At 37.9% G+C, this 21,618-nt stretch overlaps 2 protein-coding genes across 2 annotated transcripts; both read right to left on the bottom strand.

The window, feature by feature from the left end:
- Positions 1-1,772: 1,772 nt before the first annotated feature.
- On the bottom strand, positions 1,773-10,498 carry LOC142229871 (uncharacterized). Its single transcript, XM_075300449.1, has 2 exons — positions 10,221-10,498; positions 1,773-3,465 (listed from the first exon to the last, which is right to left on the bottom strand). The coding sequence occupies exon 2, from the start codon at positions 3,459-3,461 to the stop codon at positions 2,337-2,339; it is 1,125 nt and encodes a 374-aa protein (XP_075156564.1). The 5' UTR covers positions 3,462-3,465; positions 10,221-10,498; the 3' UTR covers positions 1,773-2,336.
- Positions 3,509-15,873, bottom strand: LOC142231246 (uncharacterized). Its single transcript, XM_075301864.1, has 3 exons — positions 15,762-15,873; positions 4,334-8,824; positions 3,509-4,221 (listed from the first exon to the last, which is right to left on the bottom strand). Exons 1-3 carry the CDS (start codon positions 15,871-15,873, stop codon positions 3,509-3,511), a joined length of 5,316 nt encoding a protein of 1,771 aa, XP_075157979.1.
- Positions 15,874-21,618: the final 5,745 nt, after the last annotated feature.

Raw genomic sequence — 21,618 nt, 5'->3', positions numbered from 1 at the left:
CCGTATTAGTCCATATCGGGTGAAAGATATATATGAGAGCTATATCTACCTCTGAACCGATTTCAATAAAATTTGGCACACTTGACTATAGTACTAACTGTTCTTCTTGTGCGAAATTTTAAGCAAATTAGGGTAAAACTCTGGCTTCTGGGGCCATATAAGTCCATATCGGGCGAAATATATATATGGGAGCTATATCTAAATCTGAACCGATTTCTTCCAAAATCAATAGGGATCTATTCTGAGCCAAAACACATACTTGTGCCAAATTCGAAGTCGATTGGACTAAAACTGCGACCTAGACTTTGATTACAAAAATGTGTTCACGGACAGACGGACAGACGGACATCGCTATATCCACTCAAGAGCCCACCCTGAGCAAAGACAACATGTGTCTATCTCGTCTCCTTCTGGGTGTTGCAAACATATGCACTAACTTATAATACCCTGTTCCACAGTGTGAACCGATTTCAACCAAATTTGGCACGCATAGCAACAACGCTAATTCTACTCCCTGTGAACCGATTTCTTTCAAAATCAATAGGGATCTATTCTGAGCCAAAACACATACTTGTGCCAAATTTGAAGTCCTAGACTTTGATTACAAAAATGTGTTCACGGACAGACGGACATCGCTATATCGACTCAAGAGCCCACCCTGAGCATTTTTGCCAAAGACACCATGTGTCTATCTCATCTCCTTCTGGGTGTTGCAAACATATGCACTAACTTATAATACCCTGTTCCACAGTGTGGAGCAGGGTATAAAAAATAATAAAATAATATAAAATTATGTTTTCTTGCTTGCTAAGCTTTAACGGATTTTTGTAATTAATGGGCCTATTATGTATGCAATTACACTGGTAGAAAAAATTTCGTTAATACGATGAATTCCTACATTGTATTAACGAAATTCTTCAATAAAAGTCAGTCAACGTAACGTAATTTTACGTTATATTTACGAAACCCTTCATGGAATACATTTCGTAGTATTAACGAACAAGTACGTTGATATAACGTTGGCTTTTCGCCGTATTAACGAAAATTATTCGTTGTATAAATAAAACTTATTCATTGAATGGAAGCAGCTTATACGCTGTATGAATGAAAATTAGAGGTGTGCGCGTGACAGAAATTTCACTCACACTCACGCACATTCACGAAACAAAATGTTTATTCACGCACGCTCACGCACGATACGAGTGGTAGCCAGTCCCACTCACGCACATTCACGAAATGAAAACCAGTACTCACGCACGAACTACTTTTAAAGACTCACACTCACGCATGATTCACGACAATTCACGTGATTCACGACAATTCACGAGACTCACGACATATTCCAAACGGAAATCAGCATAGTTACAAAATTCAAAAATAGAATATAGTTCGAGAGCTAAATTAATTTCAATTTACATACGGGTATGAATTAAATATTTATTTTTTTCGTGAGCGTGATTTTGCAGAAATTTTGTTCACGCACACTCACGAACCGATTTTATTTCTCACGCACGCTCACGCACGACATATTCATTTTAGTCCCATTCACGCACATTCACGAGAGTTCCTTCAAATTTTGTTCACGACTCACGTGATTCACGCGTGAATCACGCGTGTCACGAAAATTTCGTGTCACGCGCGCACCTCTAATGAAAATCCTTCATTGTCTGAATGAAAGACGAACGTTATATCAATGAACATAAACGTTATATTAATGAAACCTAACCTGAATGCGTAGCACCGAGAAATAAAATAAATAAAAACACAAGGGATTTAGTTTTTCTTTTCAATGATGTTTCAATAAAACGTAATTTTATTGAATTTTTGGGAGATTATTAATTTACCTTTTACAAAACAATCGTTGGACGGACGTAATCCAGAAAACGAATAATAACAAAAGCTTAGATGCCGCAAGACGGTAATGGCGCGACTCGTTAGAAAAATGTAACGAATTGTGCTGAAAGCACAGAGCTGCATCCAGAGCTTAGGGTACATTTTCTAGCGAGGGGGAAATTGTCATTTTACAAGATTTTAAGTCCCCATCTAACGAATAAATTTTGACCTTACGAATTTGAACTTAAACATTCCGCCCGCCTTGCAACATCCAGCTATGTTGTAATTGAAATTCATTAATACATAGACATTACATACAATATTTTAATATCAAAATAAATATAAAATGCGATGTCAGTTTCATTTTCAAATTGAGCAATTTTTTTTTTATTAGTTCTTTAAATTTTTTTCAAACTTCATGAATTCTTAACTAAATGCTCGTAGAGCCGTTGACCCGGAGGGTCTGCAGTGTCTGGGTTATTGGCCAGGATGACCTACGACACTTATGGTTGGCATTGACCTGACACTATCCAGCCGAATATCGTCAGCTGCGCCAAGGGGAATCCCGGACTCGAAAATATTTGTGTCTTTAGAACCCGTGCGTAGACATCGGGCCCTAGAACCAACCCCACCCCGGAAGGACGGTAAAACCTTGGGTCGGCCAGCTGGAGACACTCGAAATGTTCCCGTATCGTATCTGGAGCCGACGACGATGGGGTGACAACACGGGTCAGGTCTGTTACCCGGGCAGAAAAAACCAATTTACTTTCTGCATTGTGTCGGGAGACAGCAACAAGCGGACAAAATGCGTCTTGCGACGTCATCGCTGAGACAAGCCGTAGGCTGAGAGCTAAACTGCTACAAATCATACTGTACCCCGCACACGGGTCGAGGACAGCTCGGACAGGAATTCGACGATCGGACAAGACAAGCAAGAGGACTATAGTGGGACCAAGCGTGACGGTTGGTTGTAGAACCAACATCGGATCAGATAGGGGAGCGGTATTCGTGATACAGTACGCGGACGAGTTAACGGACGAACTTGACTTGGACTTTCTCTTCGACAAGGTTTGAGCGGAAGGACGTTGTTGCTGGTCAAATGAATGTAGCAGCGTATGGTGCCTATCTCCACATTCGCGGCACCTCTCGCGACTATTGCAGGTCGATCGCATGTGAGACCTGCCCAGACAGTTTGAACATACCCGATGCAACACTACAGTGCGCAATCGTTGCTCCAAACGCATGTTCAAAAATTTGCGACACGACCGTAGATTGTGACTTCGCATACCCAACACACAGACATTCGAGTGCCCTCTTTTATTCACACCTGAATTCTTTTGGGCAGTCCCCGTAGGGGATGACGATGGTTTGGCTACGTTGGTTGCGGATACGTCAGCAGGAGCCGTATCAGCCCCCGACGGTGGGACAACTTTCTGCGTCGGTACTACCCCTTGTGAAGAGGCGACGACTGGGGTCATCCCGACGTCAGGGACCGGCTCGATGGCTGGTAACGGCTCGCGAAGAACCGGTGCAACATTATTTTCTAAAATCTCTCTTTCCTCATCGGACATCGGGACGTCATCCTCGTAGTCAGGGAGAGTCTTAACAATTTCCCTCATATTTTCCATTGTACTGCGAAAAGAAAGATGACGCTTACTATATGAACGATCGAAAACTATTCGGTCAGTATGACCAATTTTACCACCGGTCGTCTTACAACACCGTTTGCCGTTCTCACGTCAGCAACTCTAACGCGACCGTCAGATCCCGGGTGGACGTCATCCACACGACCTAACTTCCACGATGTAGGAGGCAATTGTTCATCACGAATTACTACCAAGTCCCCTACTTCGATATCACGCTGCGGAAATTTCCATTTATATCTTTTCTGTAAGCATTTCAAATATTCCTCTTTCCACCGTAAGCAGAACTGTTGCGACAGCGCCTTCATTTTCCTGAATCGATGTACCAAATGAAGTGGGGATTCCTCCTCTAACTGTTCAGGAGGCGCCAGGATCGGAGATCCTACCAAAAAATGGCCAGGCGTAAGTGCTACCAATTCTTGAGAACGTTCACTCATTGGGCACAACGGCCTAGAATTTAAACAAGCCTCAATTCTCGAAAGAACAGTCGAAAACTCTTCAAATGTAAATTTGAATCCTGATGCATGCTTCCTAAAATGCGTCTTGAAGCTTTTGACAGCAGCTTCCCAGAGACCACCCATATGTGGCGCCCCGGCAGGGATAAACTGCCAGGAAAGCTGCTGAAACTGGTATGCGGAACACACCTTATCACGTGCTTCTTTAAAAACACATCTCAAATCCTTTTCCATTTCGCGTGAAGCGCCTACAAAATTTGGTCTTGGGACAACCGCGTCGAGATATAAATCTGTGAAAAGCGGCCAGAAACGTTGTCGTAGACAAGTCTGATGTGGCTTCCAAGTGTATGGCCTTCGTCGAAAAGCATACAAACACGCAAACATAACCCTTTGTTATCTTACATGCGCGCCCTATAAATGACTTAATTTCGAAAGGCCCCGCAAAATCAACGCCAGTCGTAGTAAACGGTCTGGTAAGTACAGTTCTCTCCGGTGGGAGAGCCGCCATGATCTGCGTACAAGACTTCTTCCTATCCAACAGACACCGTTTACACCGGTTAATAGTCGATCTAATCAAAGATGTTAAACGAGGAATCCAATACTCAATCCGAATAAGACGTAGAACCAACTGGTTCCCTCCGTGAATAGATATGTCGTGAACATATTTCACTAGTAACCTAGCGAATCTACTATTATACGGCACTATAATTGGATGTCGCTCACTATACGACAGGGTAGGACACCTACTCAAACGACCATTCAACCTCATAACCCCCTCCTCATCCAGGAATGGATTCAATGACAACAACGAGCTCCTGGAACCTAACGGTTTCTTTTCCATCAAACAATAGTACTCATCTGGATAATGAGCCCTTTGAGAAAGAACAGCTAGACGTAATCTCACTGCCTTTAATTCAGTTGCCGTCAACGTCGTGTCGAGATACACATTTCGACTAGCATGTGAATAATGGGTCCTGTGATAAAACCTAAATATATATGCGATGACTCGTAGAGCCCTATCTAACGAAGAAAACCTCTCTAAAATGTCCTCGTAGTTCGTAAAAAACGATGCGTGAGTCCTGACCGCCCGTACCTCAACGTCAGTCTCAAGAGGGGTGAAATCATTTATATCCCACTGAGAACTATCTGAGCAGAGCCACTCTGGTCCATGCCACCAAAGCGACGAAACCGCCAACTCTGCAGGCGACACTCCGCGACTTCCCAAGTCGGCCGGATTGTCCTCAGAGCGAACATGGTACCAATTCTGTCCCCCAGTATTCTCCTGAATCCTACATACGCGATTCGCAACGAAAGTAGACCACGTAGATGGCGTCTTTCGAAGCCAAGAGCGGACGATCGTAGAATCCGTCCAACAATAAACACGTCGAAATTCAATATCTAACTCCCTGGCTATAGACTTGTAAAGTTCTGAGGCCAAAACTGCCCCACAAAGCTCCAAACGTGGCAAAGATATAGATTTGATGGGGGCTACCTTAGTCTTACAAGATAGCAAATGGGTGAAGATATGTCCCTGCGGCGTAACCACACGAACATATACTACCCCCGCGTATGCTTTTTCCGAGGCGTCGGAAAAAACATGTAATTCTACCTCACAGTCTGTGGAGTAATTGACCCATCGAGGAATACGAACGTGATTCACATCCTGATAGGTCTCGACAAACTTTCGCCATTGTCGCTCAGTTTGTAACGGAAGAGACTCGTCCCATCCTATCTTATCCAACCAAACCTGTTGCATAATTATCTTCGCCACTATAATAACTGGCCCCAGCCAGCCAACAGGGTCAAATAGCCTAGCTATAGCCGATAAAACCTCTCTCTTCGTAAACCGAGATTTTCGCTCAATCGGTTTCATCTCAAAATAAAATAAGTCCAACTGCGCATTCCACCTAATACCCAACGGCTTCGAACTACTAGCTTCAACAAACTCCAGTAATTTGGCGTCAACCAAATGGTCAGCCGAAAGCGATTCTAAAATGGCTAGCTCATTAGAAGTCCACTTCCTCAGTTCGAACTTTGCCGATGATAGTACTCTAATCAATTGATCCCTAGATTCAACAGCAGTATCCACGTTATGGTACCCTGTCAAAACATCATCCACGTACATGCACCTTCGTAGAATATGTGCCGCGTGGGGATATTCATCTTCGGAGTCATCGGCCAATTGCAATAACGTCCGTATGGCTAAATAGGGAGCACAATTCACTCCAAATGTCACGGTCTGCAGCTCATAGTCTTGTACATCTTTTTGTGGGGAGTCCCTAAAGACAATTCGCTGCAGAGAAGTATGGGCCGAATTTACCCTAATTTGGCGGTACATCTGTGTGATGTCGCAATTAAAAACATATCTGAAAAATCTCCACCTCAAAATCAAATGAACCAATTCCAATTGTAATGTGGGTCCCGCATAAAGAATGTCGTTCAGACTTTTACCATTTGAGGTCTTATGCGAAGCATTAAAGACAACTCGAAGTTTGGACGTCAATTTGTCCGGATTGATTACCGGGTGGTGTGGCAAATAACACACAGTTTGATCTGCAGGAGAAGTCGACGACACTGGTCTCATATGTTGCAAGTCCAAATATTCTTTAATCACCCCGTCATACATTAATTTTGTTTCAGGCTTTCGTAAAAGCGAAGCCTCACCACCAATAAACTGCTTCAAACAACTTGTCCGCGAATGTCCAAGCAAGACTTGTCCCTTTAATTCGGGTTTTATCGGTAGAGTCACTACGTATCTTCCATCGGAATCCCTATATGTGGTATTCTTAAAATTTTCCTCACAAAATTTATCTGCGGGAGAACAAATTGCCCGTCTTGGTAAGTCCTCTAATTCCCAAAAGCGAAGAAGAGTCTTGTCAAGACCATCTTCCTCCATAAATTCTACAGTCGTTGAAAAAACTGTCACACTGGAAGTGGGAATTGAACCAGTAATGAGCCAACCGAAGACTGTCTGTTGAGCAATCAACGAACCTAAAATGCCGGAGCGAACCCCCTGTAATATAATTCTGGGATACACGTCTGCCCCCAACAATAAATCAACCGGACGGCTATCGAACAGATTAGGATCAGCCAAACGCAAATTTGGCAAACGTGACATATAATTCCGACTCACTTGGAAAGACGGTAAATTCCCAGAAATCTTAGGCAGGACCAACGCAGTCGCCTCTACCAAGACCGATTCATCTATTGGTGACCCTATACTCAGAGGGCAAATACCGCGAGAAGTTATCGAAACCGATTGATTCACGCCTGATATTGAAGACACCGCACTCGTTGTCGAAATTCTAAGCAACTTTTGCATATTTTCGGTAATAAAGGAGGCTTCCGATGCTGGGTCAATAAGAGCCCGAGCTGGGTACGTCATACCCTGATGAACGATGTTCACCATAGCCGTCCCTAATAGTACCGACCTGTTCTGGGAAACATGAAACACTTGCCTGGCCGAAGTACCAGACACGATTCCAGACGAAGTGGAAGGCTGCGGGTCAATCAAACCGCTAGAATCCGTAGGACGAGCGGCCGAAACTGTCGAGGACGTAGTCGCCACATTCGTAGAATGGCAAGAATCTCGATGAAGCAAAGTATGATGCCTTCCTTGACACTTCTCACAACTGCGAGATGTAGCACAGTTGTTAACGTCATGTCTACGAGATAGACAATTGAAACAACAGCGGTACCGTTTCACAGCAGTCAACCGATCATTCACAGAAAGATTCCTAAATTTCGGACAAACACGAAGATGATGGCTTTGTCGTGGACAAAGAACACACATCTTATCGACGGAATCTCTAGAAGAATGAGAAGTGCATTGCGAATTACGCGACCTAGATGGCGAAGATTTCGGAGCTGCATTCGTAAAATGCGTTCGCAGTTTCCTGCCATCAGTTTTCTTCGAAGCATCGATACCCTTCAAATCGCGGAGACACGTGAGTGTCTGAATCCTTTCCGTAAGAAAACGATCCATGTCCACCCAAGACGACAACGCAGACTTATCACTTATACCCTGTTCCCACAAAGTAACACTAATCTTCGGTAGACGTTGCACACACAAATATATCAAAATCGGATCCCAATCGTTCGTAGGAACGTTATTCACAGCCATCGCCGAAATACATGCGTTTATACCACGCTGCAAGTTCTTCAACCCAGAACTTGTCTCAGTGTCTAAGACCGGAAGGTCAAAAAGTAGTTTCAACTGATTGCTGACTAAAATTCTCAAGTTGTCATAAGTTTCCTTTAACGTCCTCCAAGCTAACTCGAAACTCCTATCAGTGAGAGGAAATCTTCTTACAACTTCACGGGCGTCGCCACTAGTCTTTTTGAGCAAATGACACAAGCGCTCAATATCACTCAGACGGGAATTTTTTACATAAACAGCAGTAAACAAATCCCTAAATGTTGGCCAAGACTGAAAGTCACCATCGAAAACCTCAATATCGCATGGTGGTAAAGCCAAACTATGGACCGCACCATGGTCAACACCTAACAAAAGAGAATTTCCCGATACATCCACATTACCAGAACGAGCAGAAATATCCGCCACATCGGCCTGCTGTATAGGAGTTGACGCCCTAGGAACGGCTTTTAGACCGTCTATCTTCCTTTCGATAGAGGAAACAATACGAATATAGGCATCATAAGTTGCCTCATACTTGCCGTCAGCAGATTCTACCTTTCCCTTATCTGAATCCTCCTGAAGATCGTCTAAACACTCCTCATACCTCTCTTTCACTCTCTCCCAGAGTGATTTCGCCTCTTCGACCTGAGCCCTTAGAGAATAAACATCTAAATTCTCCTCCTTCAAAGAGCTAACCCGTGTCCCAAACTTCACAACCGCATCAGCGGCTCTAATGAATCGCGCGAATGTATTAACTGGCATATTGAAAATAATTTAGCGTCACAAAAATTCACAAAAACTCGTAAAGTATGTGAACACGCACTTATCGACAGCGAAAACTGGCCGAAAAATCAATAAATTTGCACAAAATGCCCAAAAATGCAAAAACAAAAATTTACAAAATTTTTCTTTCAGTGTATCAAATTCTCACACTGCACCGAAATTACCACAAAATTTCTTGAAGTGTAAACAATTGTTCGTAAAACAACCACTTCAAAACTTAAAATCAAAAATTTCAAACAATTTGTAAACTATTGGACTATTTTTCTCTCAGTGTAGAAACAATTAATTTTCGTTCAGTGTACCGAATCACAACATATTTTCCCCTTGTACAAAAAATAGGCAAATTATTCAAGTTGAATTCAAAAAATCTCAAAATTCTACTAAAATCTTCGAACTAATTCTCTCAGTGTATGAATGAATTTACGAAAATTACGCTCAGTGTATCGAAGAATACTGCCGCTGTATCAAAACTTCACACACGAAATCCAGATGATCAAAAAATTCAACAAATTATAAGAAATTATAAAAAAATGTCTGTAAGACCAAATGTAGGGTGCACGGACTGTAAAATACACCTCTACACTTCCACGCCAGATAATCTCCCCAAAAAAAATTCAAAATCACAAATAATAAAAAATATAGAAATAAAAATATATATACGTAATATATACGATAAAATAAAAATTATACGATCGTACCGGACCGCCTGTAGGGTGCACAGTGACCAAAACGATAATTTTTACTAATGCGCGTAACGCTAATGGGTCATACAACACGATAACCCAAAAAACTCAATTTCAAAAATTTTTATAATTTTCTTCAAAATATTTACGACTCGCGGCCCCGTGAGGGTTAACAAATAAACCAAAGAAACACAGCTCAAAAAAAATATGTATGTATATACGTGTGTGTATCACTGATCATACGTAGGTATGTAATTCAAACGTTGACTGCAGTGACGATTGATGTTTGTTTACAATAGTAATACGACCAACAGAGCCTTTAGAGTCTGCGTGTATTTTGTTATTGTTTTATTTACTTCAAGTTAAAGGCAACGTAATTGCAAATAATGTTTTGAAGTAAATAAGCACTGTCAACGTTTAAATTCACCACACAACACCAATATATACAATAGATTTTTCACTTTTTATTTTGACTATTCCTTCACTTGAATATTTTTTAGCAAAACGAAATTAAACAAACGAAAGAAACGTACGTATGTATGTAGCAACGAATGTGTGTTTTTTGAAATGCAATTTGCCGTCGGCAAAACGAAATAATTGAATCAATGTTGTAAAACGACCGCGGTTTAAATTTAAAACACTCGCGATTTGCTCAATTATTTTAATAAAACACTGACATACGCACCTGTGTGTTGATAAATAATTATTTAAATAAATTTTCAATATAAATCCTTCACAAATATGGCTGCAAAGTGGCTGCTTTTTGTTGTTGCTTCACAATATCAGCACTTTCCTTTGAAAAAAAGACAAAACAAAATCCTTTATTAATTGCTGTAAGCAAGTATCCGGTTCGAAGGACCAATGAATGCGTAGCACCGAGAAATAAAATAAATAAAAACACAAGGGATTTAGTTTTTCTTTTCAATGATGTTTCAATAAAACGTAATTTTATTGAATTTTTGGGAGATTATTAATTTACCTTTTACAAAACAATCGTTGGACGGACGTAATCCAGAAAACGAATAATAACAAAAGCTTAGATGCCGCAAGACGGTAATGGCGCGACTCGTTAGAAAAATGTAACGAATTGTGCTGAAAGCACAGAGCTGCATCCAGAGCTTAGGGTACATTTTCTAGCGAGGGGGAAATTGTCATTTTACAAGATTTTAAGTCCCCATCTAACGAATAAATTTTGACCTTACGAATTTGAACTTAAACATAACCCATTAATATATTTGAGTGTAGTCATTGGTAGTGTATTATTTTTTGTTAAGATCTTAGAAATATAATTTATGTATATACAGTAGGAAATAATACATTTTCACCAATTTCTTTGCCACTAAGGTTAATTCCGGTAATTGTTCATCTGAAAGTTCACTTCCCAAAATGTACATCAAATTTCTTGCAAATATAAAAGAAAATAAATCACCCACGATCTATGTTTATAATTTACAACGAAACTCTTATGAGTCTGTGTACTCTTCAGCGAAAAGAACGTAAATGTTGTATAATACAAACGACCAAATGAAGGTTTGCCCATCAGAAAATTTTTCACTTGAACTATCTCCCGTTTCAAGATGCACACGGAAACATGTGCTTATTGTCATGTATACATGTGTATGTACACATAACAAAGACGCCACAGACGTATTAGAGAGAGAGAGAGAGTATGGAGAGACGTATTAGAGAGAGTATAGAGATATAGAAATACTCAAAGTCCCATTCGTACTATTAACGAACATATTTCATTAATATGACGAAATATACCAATTTTAATTTTATTTTTTAACGATCCATATCGTTATATTAACGATCACAATCGTTTTATAAATGAAATTTTCAATTCCAGTTTGGGAGTATATAAAAGGACAGTGTTTTAAGGGCTAAAACTTTCCAAAAGTTTCTCTCTATGTTCAAATGATTATAATACTTCCATTTTTGCAAAAATTTTTATTCTAATTCTCGAAAAAAATGCAAAGTTTATATTCGTAATATTAACGAAACGTATTTCATTAATATAACGAAAACACAAAAATTTCTTTTTACGATTGATTTTATTGTATTAACGATCACTTTCGTTCTTCTAACGAAAAATTTCGTTATATTAACGAAACCCGTTCGTTAATAGTACGAAGCATTTTTCTACCAGTGTAGTGCAACTGAAACAAGTACAAACGGCCGTAAGTTCGGCCAGGCCGAATCTTATGTACCCTCCACCATGGATTGCGTAGAAACTTCTACGAAAGACTGTCATCCACAATCGAATTACTTGGGTTGTGGTATCTTAAAACTTCTTAACATCGTTTTCTAAATTGTGAGTATGCTTAGGTAAGTCTACAAATAATTACGAATCGATATGGACTTTTGCATGGTATGTAGGGAGCCAGAATTAAAATAAGGGGGTCGCTTATATGGGGGCTATATACAATTATTGATATGGACCAATTTTTGTGTGATTGGGGATCGATTTATCTGAGGGCTATATATAACTATACACCGATACAGACCTAGTTAGGCATGGTTGCTAACGGCCATATACTAGCACAATGTACCAAATTTCAACTGACTGGGATGAAATTTGTCCCTCAAGAGGCTCTAAAACCAAATCTCGGGATCGGATTATATGGGGGCTATAAATGATTATGGACTGATATGGACCACTTTTGGCATGGTTGTTAAATATCATATACTACAATCACGTACCAAATTTCACCCAGATCGGATGAATTTTGCTTCTCCAAAAGTCACCGGATGGTAAATCTGGGGATCGGTTTATTTGGGGGCTATATATAATTATGGACTGATATGAACCAATTCCTACATGGTTTTTGGATACCATCACGTACAAAATCTCAACCGAATCGGATGAATTTTGCTCTTCCAAGGGGCTCCGGAGGTCAAATCTGGGGATCGGTTTATATGGGGCCTATATATAATTATTGACCGATTTCGACCAATTTATGCATGGGTATTTGAGGCCATATATTAACACCACGTACCAAATTTCAACTGAATCAGATGAATTTTGGTCTTCAAAGAGGCTCCGGAGGTCAAATCTGGTTATCGGTTTATATGGGGGCTACATATAATTATGGACCGATGTGGACCAATTTTTGCATGGTTGTTAGAGACCATATACTAACGCCATGTACCAAATTTCAGCCGGATCGGATGAAATTTGCTTCTCTTAGAGGCCTGGCAAGCCAAATTTGGGGGTCCGTTTATATGGGGGCTATACGTAAAAGTGGACCGATATGGCCCTTTTGCAATACCATCCGACATACATCAATAACAACTACTTGTGCCAAGTTTCAAGTCGATAGCTTGTTTCGTTCGGAAGTTAGCTTGATTTCAACAGACGGACGGACGGACGGACGTGCTCAGATCGACTCAGAATTTCACCACGACCCAGAATATATATACTTTATGGGGTCTGAGAGCAATATTTCGATGTGTTACAAACGGAATGACAAAGTTAATATACCCCCATCCTATGGTGGAGGGTATAAAAATTAGCAAATTTTTCCTGAATTACTAAATCTTTAGTTTAAAGTTATATACAGCCGTAAGTTCGGTCAGGCCGAATCTTATGTACCCTCCACCATGGATTGCATCGAAACTTCTACTACAGACTTCTTAAAACCGTCTTCTAAATTGTAAGTTAGTCCATACGGGGTATATATTAAACAAAAAAAAAAAAACGATTAAATACGTATATAATTCAGTTTGCCAAAATCTTCTATAGAAATAAAATTTTTGACAAAATTTTTTATAGAAATAAAATTTTGACAAAGTTTTCTATAGAAATAAAATTTTGACAACATTTTCCATAGAAATAAAATGTTGACAAAATTTTCTATAGAAATAAAATTTTGAAAAAATTTTCTATAGAAATAAAATTTTGACAAAATTTTCTATAGAAATAAAATTTTGACAAAATATTCTATAGAAATACAATTTTGACAAAATTTTATATAGAAATAAAATTTGGACAATATTTTCTATAGAAATAATATTTTGACAAAATTTTCTATAGGAATAATATTTTGACAAAATTTTCTAAGAATTTGAATTTTCTATAGAAATAAAATTTTGACAAAATTTTCTATAGAATTTTCTATAGAAATAAAATTTTGGTAGATTATTTTTGGCGATATGGACCAATTTATGTACACACAAAAAATTTTTTTTCTGATTCAATCACCAAATTAATTGATCCAATTAATTTTTTAATTGAAATGTCTTCAATCACGAAAATGATAGTATCCATCACAGTTTTAATTGGGCAAAGAAAAAATTCTTGATTAAAAAATTAATTGATTTTTTCAGCAAATTTCAATTAATTTTTTAATTGATTCAATTAAAAATTTTATTGATGTTGATTGCAAAACTCAATTAATTTATTAATTAAAAAAGTAACTATTTTTAATTACTTTCTGAATTGGCTAAGAGTTTTTATTTGGATTAACAAATGATTGTTTGAAATACATTTTTAATTAAAAATTTAAAAAAAATCAGCACTTTTTTTAACTGAATTAGTTTCCGAATTTGATTAAAAAGTTAATTGTATCAATTAATTTTTTAATTAAAAATTTTAAAATTTTCAATCATTGACTTAATTAACTTAATGTTTCTATCATGATTAAAAAGTTAATTGTATCAATTAATTTATTAATTGAAAACATTTTCAACTTCAATTAACTTTTTAATTGGAAATATTTTGGTGATATTTTTTTCTGTGTATGATTGGGGATTGGCTATATATAACTATAGACCGATATTGGCCTATAGACCGATATTGCGCTAGTATATGGCCACTAACAACCGGCCATATACTAGCGCAATGTACACAATTTCATCTGAATCGGATGAATTTTGCTCCTCCAAGAGGTTTCGGAGGTCAAATCTGGGGATCGATTTATATGGGGGCTATATATAATTATGGACCGATATGGATCAATTTTTGCATAGATATTGGATACAACATATTACGACGGCGTATCAAATTACAACCGGATCGGATGAAATTCGCTTCTCTAAGAGGCTCCGCAAGCCAAATCTAGGGTCGGTTTATATGGGGGCTATACGTAAAAGTGGTCCAATATGGCCCATTTGCAATACCATCCGACCTACATCAATAACAACTACTTATAACAACTACTTATATCAAGTTTCAAGTCGATAGCTTGTTGCGTTCGGAAGTTAGCGTGATTTCAACAGACGGATGGACGGACGTGCTTAGTTCGACTCAAAATTTCACCACAATCCAAAATATATACTTTATGGAGTCTTATAGCAATATTTCGATGTGTTAGAAACGGAATGACAAAGTTAATATACCCCCCATCCTATGGTGGAATGTATAAAAATGCTTCGAATACATACTAAGACTTATTTTGATGATTTTGAATCTTTGGTTTAAAATTTTTGTTTGGAATTTAGAAAACAGTTTTTACTTTGATGTATATTTACTTGTATCCAGATTTTGACTTTCCCTTAAGGATTTTGCTATTGATTCCGAGCCAAAATTATTATAGATATCTTATTTAACTAATTTTTATTTTCTTTTTGAGATATATTAAATAAGCCATTGACGTACATAGAAATACCAGTTTAAAAGCCAAATTATAACATATACTTCAATGTAATGTTTTCTTAATTCTAAAAAAAAAAATAAACCAAAGATTGTATCTCAATCAAGTCTTGGAAGTTTTCCCTTAAACCTAAAGATTCACTATTTCAGTTAATTTAAGGAAGATTTATATAAATCAAAAATGTGTTGCTTCACTGTAAGGAAAATTTGCCTTAGTTCAAAAAAGTACGACTTTAACAGAGGCAAAAATTTGTGCCCTAAATTTAATAAAAGAAAAATTGAAGGAAAGTTGTTAAAGAAATTTGTTCTTAATTTGGTGTAATTTACGTGTCCTAAAATTTTTAAAATCAGCTCCCATATATATGTAGCCCGATATAGTTGGCCCCGCCCGAATTTCTACTTTACTTACTTGTTTTAATATATTGATACCATAGTTCTGTATTTATTTTTCTTTAATTCATTCACATGCATTTTCCTTTAAATATAAAGAACCAATGTCGCGATACATCTTATGACAAACATTCATATTTAAATTTTAATGGTTTCATATGTATGTAAAATTATTACCCGCAGACATGGATTCCGACAGCATGTCGATGCTCTGCATAATAAAATTTAATCACTTCGACATACCACCTGGTGCAAGGACATAACCGAATGCCATTGAGTAGAGTAGACGTGAATCAGAAGCACACATGTTTTCCAAAAAGCAATAGCCGTGGAGAGAGTGCAATTGAAGTGACATTCTGTAGTGATCTATTTCAAGTGCTAGCATAATTTCAACAACATAAAATTTTTGCTTTAAGATTACAAAACATTAAAGGTTTAAAATTACACATCATGTGATGTATCTGCAATGCAGAATTCGATGTTTGTACATTAAATGGAATTTTAATTTATTGTAATTTTCTAATTACATTTTTCTTCGTCCTAAGTGCAACTAAAGTTAAACTTGGTTGCTTCAAGTTTCTTTATCGTAACAATGGTAAACTTTGTGGTTTCTGTTACAAACTTCAATGAAGCGAACATTAAGATATCAGTTAGTGGGAAAACTTTAAAATTAAATTTAAAAAGGAGGTAAAAATAATAGGGGATAGTGTTATATTTTATATCTTAGACTATTTCCCTCTATTTTTATACCCACCACCATAGAATGGTGATGGGGGTATAATAAGTTTGTCATTCCGTTTGTAACACATTGAAATATCGATTTCCGACTATATAAAGTATATATATTCTTGATCAGGGAGAAATTCTAAGACGATATAACGATGTCCGTCTGTCTGTCTGTCTGTCTGTCTGTTGTAATCACGCTACAGTCTTCAATAATGAAGCAATCGTGCTGAAATTTTGCACAAACTCGTCTTTTGCAGGCAGGTCAAGTTCGAAGATGGGCTATATCGTTCCAGGTTTTGATATAGTCCCCATATAAACCGACCTCCCGATTTGGGGTCTTGGGCTTATAGAAATCGTAGTTTTTATCCAATTTGCCTGAAATTTGAAATCTAGAGGTGTTTTATGACCATAAAGAGGTGTGCCAAAAATGGTGAGTATCGGTCCATGTTTTGGTATAGCCCCCATATAGACCGATCTCCCGATTTTAATTCTTGGGCTTATAGAAACCGCAGTTTTTATTCAATTTACTTGAAATTGGAAATCTAGAGGTATTGTAGGACCACAAATACGTGTGCCAAAAATTATGAGTATCGGTCCAGGTTTTGATATAGTCCCCATATAAACCGACCTCCCGATTTGGGGTCTTGGGCTTATAGAAATCGTAGTTTTTATCCAATTTACCTGAAATTTGAAATCTAGAGGTATTTTATGATCATAAAGAGGTGTGCCAAAAATGGTGAGTATCGGTCCATGGTTTGGTATAGCCCCCATATAGACCGATCTCCCGATTTTAATTCTTGGGCTTATAGAAACCGCAGTTTTTATTCAATTTACTTGAAATTGGAAATCTAGAGGTATTGTAGGACCGCAAATACGTGTGCCAAAAATTGTGAGTATCGGTTCATGTTTTGGTATGGTCCCCATATAAAACGACCTCCCGATTTGGGGTCTTGGGCTTATAGAAATCGTAGTTTTTATCCAATTTGCCTGAAATTTGAAATCTAGAGGTATTTTATGACCATAAAGAGGTGTGCCAAAAATGGTTAGTATCGGTCCATGTTTTGGTATAGCCCCCATATAGACCGATCTCCCGATTTTACTTCTTTGGCTTATAGAAACCGCAGTTTTTATTCAATTTACCTGAAATTGGAAATCTAGAGGTAGTGTAGGACCACAAATACGTGTGCCAAAAATTGTGAGTATCGGTCCATGTTTTTGTATAGCCCCCATATAAAACGACCTCCCGATTTTGGGTCTTGGGCTTATAGAAACCGTAGTTTCTATCCAATTTGTCTGAAATTGGATATCTAGAGGTATTTTAGGACCATAAAGAGGTGTGCCGAAAATGGTGAGTATCGGTCCAAATTTTGGTATAGCCCCCATATAGACCGATTTCCCGATTTTATTTCTTGGGCTTCTAGAATCCGAAGTTTTTATCCTATTTGCCTGAAATTGGAAATCTAGAGGTATTTTCGGGTCATAAAGAGGTGTGCCGAAAACGGTGAGTATCGGTCCATATTTTAGTATAGCACCCATAAGAACGATCTCCCGATTTAACTCCTTGGGTTTCTAGAAACCGTAGTTTTTATCTGATTTGCCTGAATTTTTAAATATTCTGATATTTTAGTTTCACAAAAACGTGTATCGGATTAAGTTTTTATCGGTCCATTTGATAATGCCTCCATATAGACCGACTTCACTTCTTGACGGTGTAGAAGGCGCACTGATCATGAAAATTGCTTGAAACTCAATGTAAAATTTTCAGATTTTACTTCCACAGATTTAAGATTTCAAATTAAGACGTTATTTTATAATTTTCTTGCGCACTTACAAGAGATGTTAATGATTCCTCTAAAACTCAAACAAAAATGGTTCTTATAAATCCAGAATCTGTCAGAAATCTTTACATTTATCTTCGGGAAGTGTCCTCAAGTCCTCAAGCCCTCCTGAAATTTCAAAGGAAACCCTAATATTTGGTTCATGGTGGTGGGTATTTAAGATTCGGCCCGGCCGAACTTAGTGCTGTATATACTTGTTATTTAATCGACGGTGTTCCCGACATGCAATTACACTGAAGCCAATACTGCGGTAAGCACAAGAATTTCGTAATTTTTGCCTAGAATCGAAGACGGATTTTTCTGACACAAAGATTTTCCACTTGTCTTATCATATGATTATTAAAATATACACATTTTATAGGATGCTATTAAGATTATATCCAGGCTCTATAAAATTTAAATTACGATATAGATCTCGTGTGATCTCATTTTCTTTATCTTTGTACGATGTATTATAATATTCACAAAATGAGTGTCAAACATTTTTCCAGAACCATTTTCGAAATATCTACCATGATTTTATATATCCAATATGAGCTCAAAATGTTTGCTGGTTTGGCTGTGGCGACGGATTCTTTTTTAAATATTTGCCCAATGTGACCATATCATAAGCTTGTATTTGGCATGCTGTGCACTCTAACTTTTCTTTCTATCGTACCCTTTTTTATTCTAGCAACTCTGTGTCCTTAACAAATTCCCTAAATTGTTTCCAGTCCCTGTTTCCACGCTGCACCAGGTCCCGAATCACCCATTTGCTTAGTAAAAGCAGGGCTGTGAGAAAGATGGTGTTCCAAGGTCTCATCATGCTCAAAACGCGCTCTACATGCACCATCCTCTGCTGCTCCTATTCGGCTCTTAATTACTGTCGTCTTACTCTCCTTGAGTAGTTCTGCAATTTTTTAATTGTCTGCATCACCCGATATTATTTTCGTCACCTTCCGATCGTTTCATTAGACCACATTGCCTTTTGTGTCTCCCGTTCCCATTCATTTAACTCGGTCTGCGTTGCTTGTATGGACTTTAAGTTTGCGTTCATTTCCCCATGTTTCCTAGCTACTATCGCCAGTTCATTCGCCTTTACGAATCCTGCAGTTTTTTAAGTTTGCATCCGCATTGAAAGAAAATTGTCATGAGGCCAAAAGGCGATAAACTTTTCAATGAAGTCGTTTTGTACTAATAGTTAAATAAAACGACTTAAAAATGGGTATCTTTACATTCTTGTAGAACATGCTTGTCAACACTTTATTTTAAAGACGTTTTTACTTGAAACATAGCATAATCACTACTTGAGGTTGAGTCTACATTCGAAAATGTATGTTGCTGTTAACACATTTTTAAAGTAATTTGTTAAAACATGAGGAAACCCCGAAAAAGCGAATGAATTCAAATTCTTTGGAATCGGGGAAGCATTTTTCAGCTTTTGTAACAGTTATTTCCATATGCACAGTGCCTAAAAAAGTTTTCTCAGTCCTCCCCAATTCAGTTTACTGTCTAAGGTTACTATTAAGTACTCTATTTTATCAGACACTGGCATAGGCGTAGGAAGGATTCTGGGGAGGGGGCTTAGACCCCCCAGAAAATTTTTAGCTCCCCTCAGAATTTGAAAACCTATTTACGACTTAGATTGTGGTAGCAATTGCCGACAGCAATATATAGTTTTATTTCTTAACATTGTCTTCTTAATTTTAAGTTAGTTTCTTTATTATAATGTGAATTAAAAAATTTGTGATATTTTGCCAAATAAAAAATATTTATATTTTTTTGTGATTTTTAATGCATTACTCGTATAACGCTTGTGTGAAACATTTGAAACATATTTTCAAAAATTATCGATTTTTCTCCGATGGGTTTAGCATTTTTGCGGCACAATTTGAATAATTTGTAATATTTTATTAACTCTTGCTCTTTTTTAACCTATTAAAAAAATAATAAAAATTACCCATTAAACAGAGTTATAAAAAATTGAATTAAAAAAAACTTCCTGCGTGGTTAAAATAATTAACTTCTTTGTGAGGACGTTTTTGGAAGTGCTTTAAAAGTTGTGCCTTTAGAACAACTCAAATCTTTTTACTGGTAAAAAGTGTGGAACTACTTTTAGTTGCTTTTTTATAAATTTATTGTCTAGTTATGTTGAAGTCTGATATTTTATTCCTTTTTATACCCTCCAGCATAGGATGGGGGGTATATTTAATTTGTCATTCCGTTTGTAACACATCGAAATATTGCTCAAAGACCTCATAAAGTATATATATTCTGGGTCGTGGTGAAATTCTGAGTCGATCTAAGCATGTCCGTCCGTGAAATGAAACAAGCTATCGACTTGAAACTTGTCACAAGTAGTTGTTATTGATGTAGGTCGGATGGTATTGCAAATGGGCCATATGGGACCACTTTTACCTATAGCCTCCATATAAACCGACGATCAGATTTGGCTTGCGGAGCCTCTTGAAGGAGCAAAATTCATCCGATCCGGTTGAAATTTGGCACATGGTGTTAGTATAGGGTCTTTAACAACCATGCAAAAATTGCTCCATATCGGTCTATAATTATATATATATATATAAGCCGATCTTCCGGTTTGGCTTGCGGAGCCTCTAAGACTAGCAAATTTCATCCGATCCGGCTGAAATTTGGTACATGCTGTTAGTATATGGTCTCTAACAACCATGCAGGAATTGGTCCATATCGGTCATTATTACATGTAGCCCCCATATAAACCGATCCCCAGATTTGACCTCCGAAGTCTCATGGCTGAGCAAAATTCATCCGATTCGGTTGAAATTTGGTACGTGGTGTTAGTATATAGTCTCTAACAACCATGCAGCAATTGGTCCATATCGGTCCGTAATTACATGTAGCCCCCATATAAACCGATCCCCAGATTTGACCTCCGAAGTCTCATGGCTGAGCAAAATTCATCCGATTCGGTTGAAATTTGGTACGTGGTGTTAGTATATAGTCTCTAACAACCATGCAGGAATTGGTCCATATCGGTCCGTAATTACATGTAGCCCCCATATAAAACGATCCCCAGATTTGACCTCCGAAGTCTCATGGCTAAGCAAAATTCATCCGATTCGGTTGAAATTTGGTACGTGGTGTTAGTATATAGTCTCTAACAACCATGCAGCAATTTGTCCATATCGGCCCGTAATTACATGTAGCCCCCATATAAACCGATCCCCAGATTTGACCTCCGAAGTCTCATGGCTGAGCAAAATTCATCCGATTCGGTTGAAATTTGGTATGTGGTGTTAGTATATAGTCTCTAACAACCATGCAGCAATTGGTCCATATCGGTCCATAATTATATATAGCCCCATATAAACCGATCCCCAGATTTGACCTCCGAAGTCTCATGGCTGAGCATAATTCATCCGATTCGGTTGAAATTTGGTACGTGGTGTTAGTATATAGTCACTAACAACCATGCAGCAATTGGTCCATATCGGCCCATAATTATATATAGCCCCCATATAAACCGATTCCCAGATTTGACCTCCGGAGCCCCTTGGAAGAGCAAAATTCACCCGATC

This window comes from Haematobia irritans, chromosome 3 (assembly GCF_050003625.1).
Source record: "Haematobia irritans isolate KBUSLIRL chromosome 3, ASM5000362v1, whole genome shotgun sequence".
Lineage (NCBI taxonomy): Eukaryota > Metazoa > Arthropoda > Insecta > Diptera > Muscidae > Haematobia > Haematobia irritans.
The sequence above is the reverse complement of the archived record's forward strand: the minus strand, read 5'-3'. Positions and strand labels throughout refer to the sequence as shown.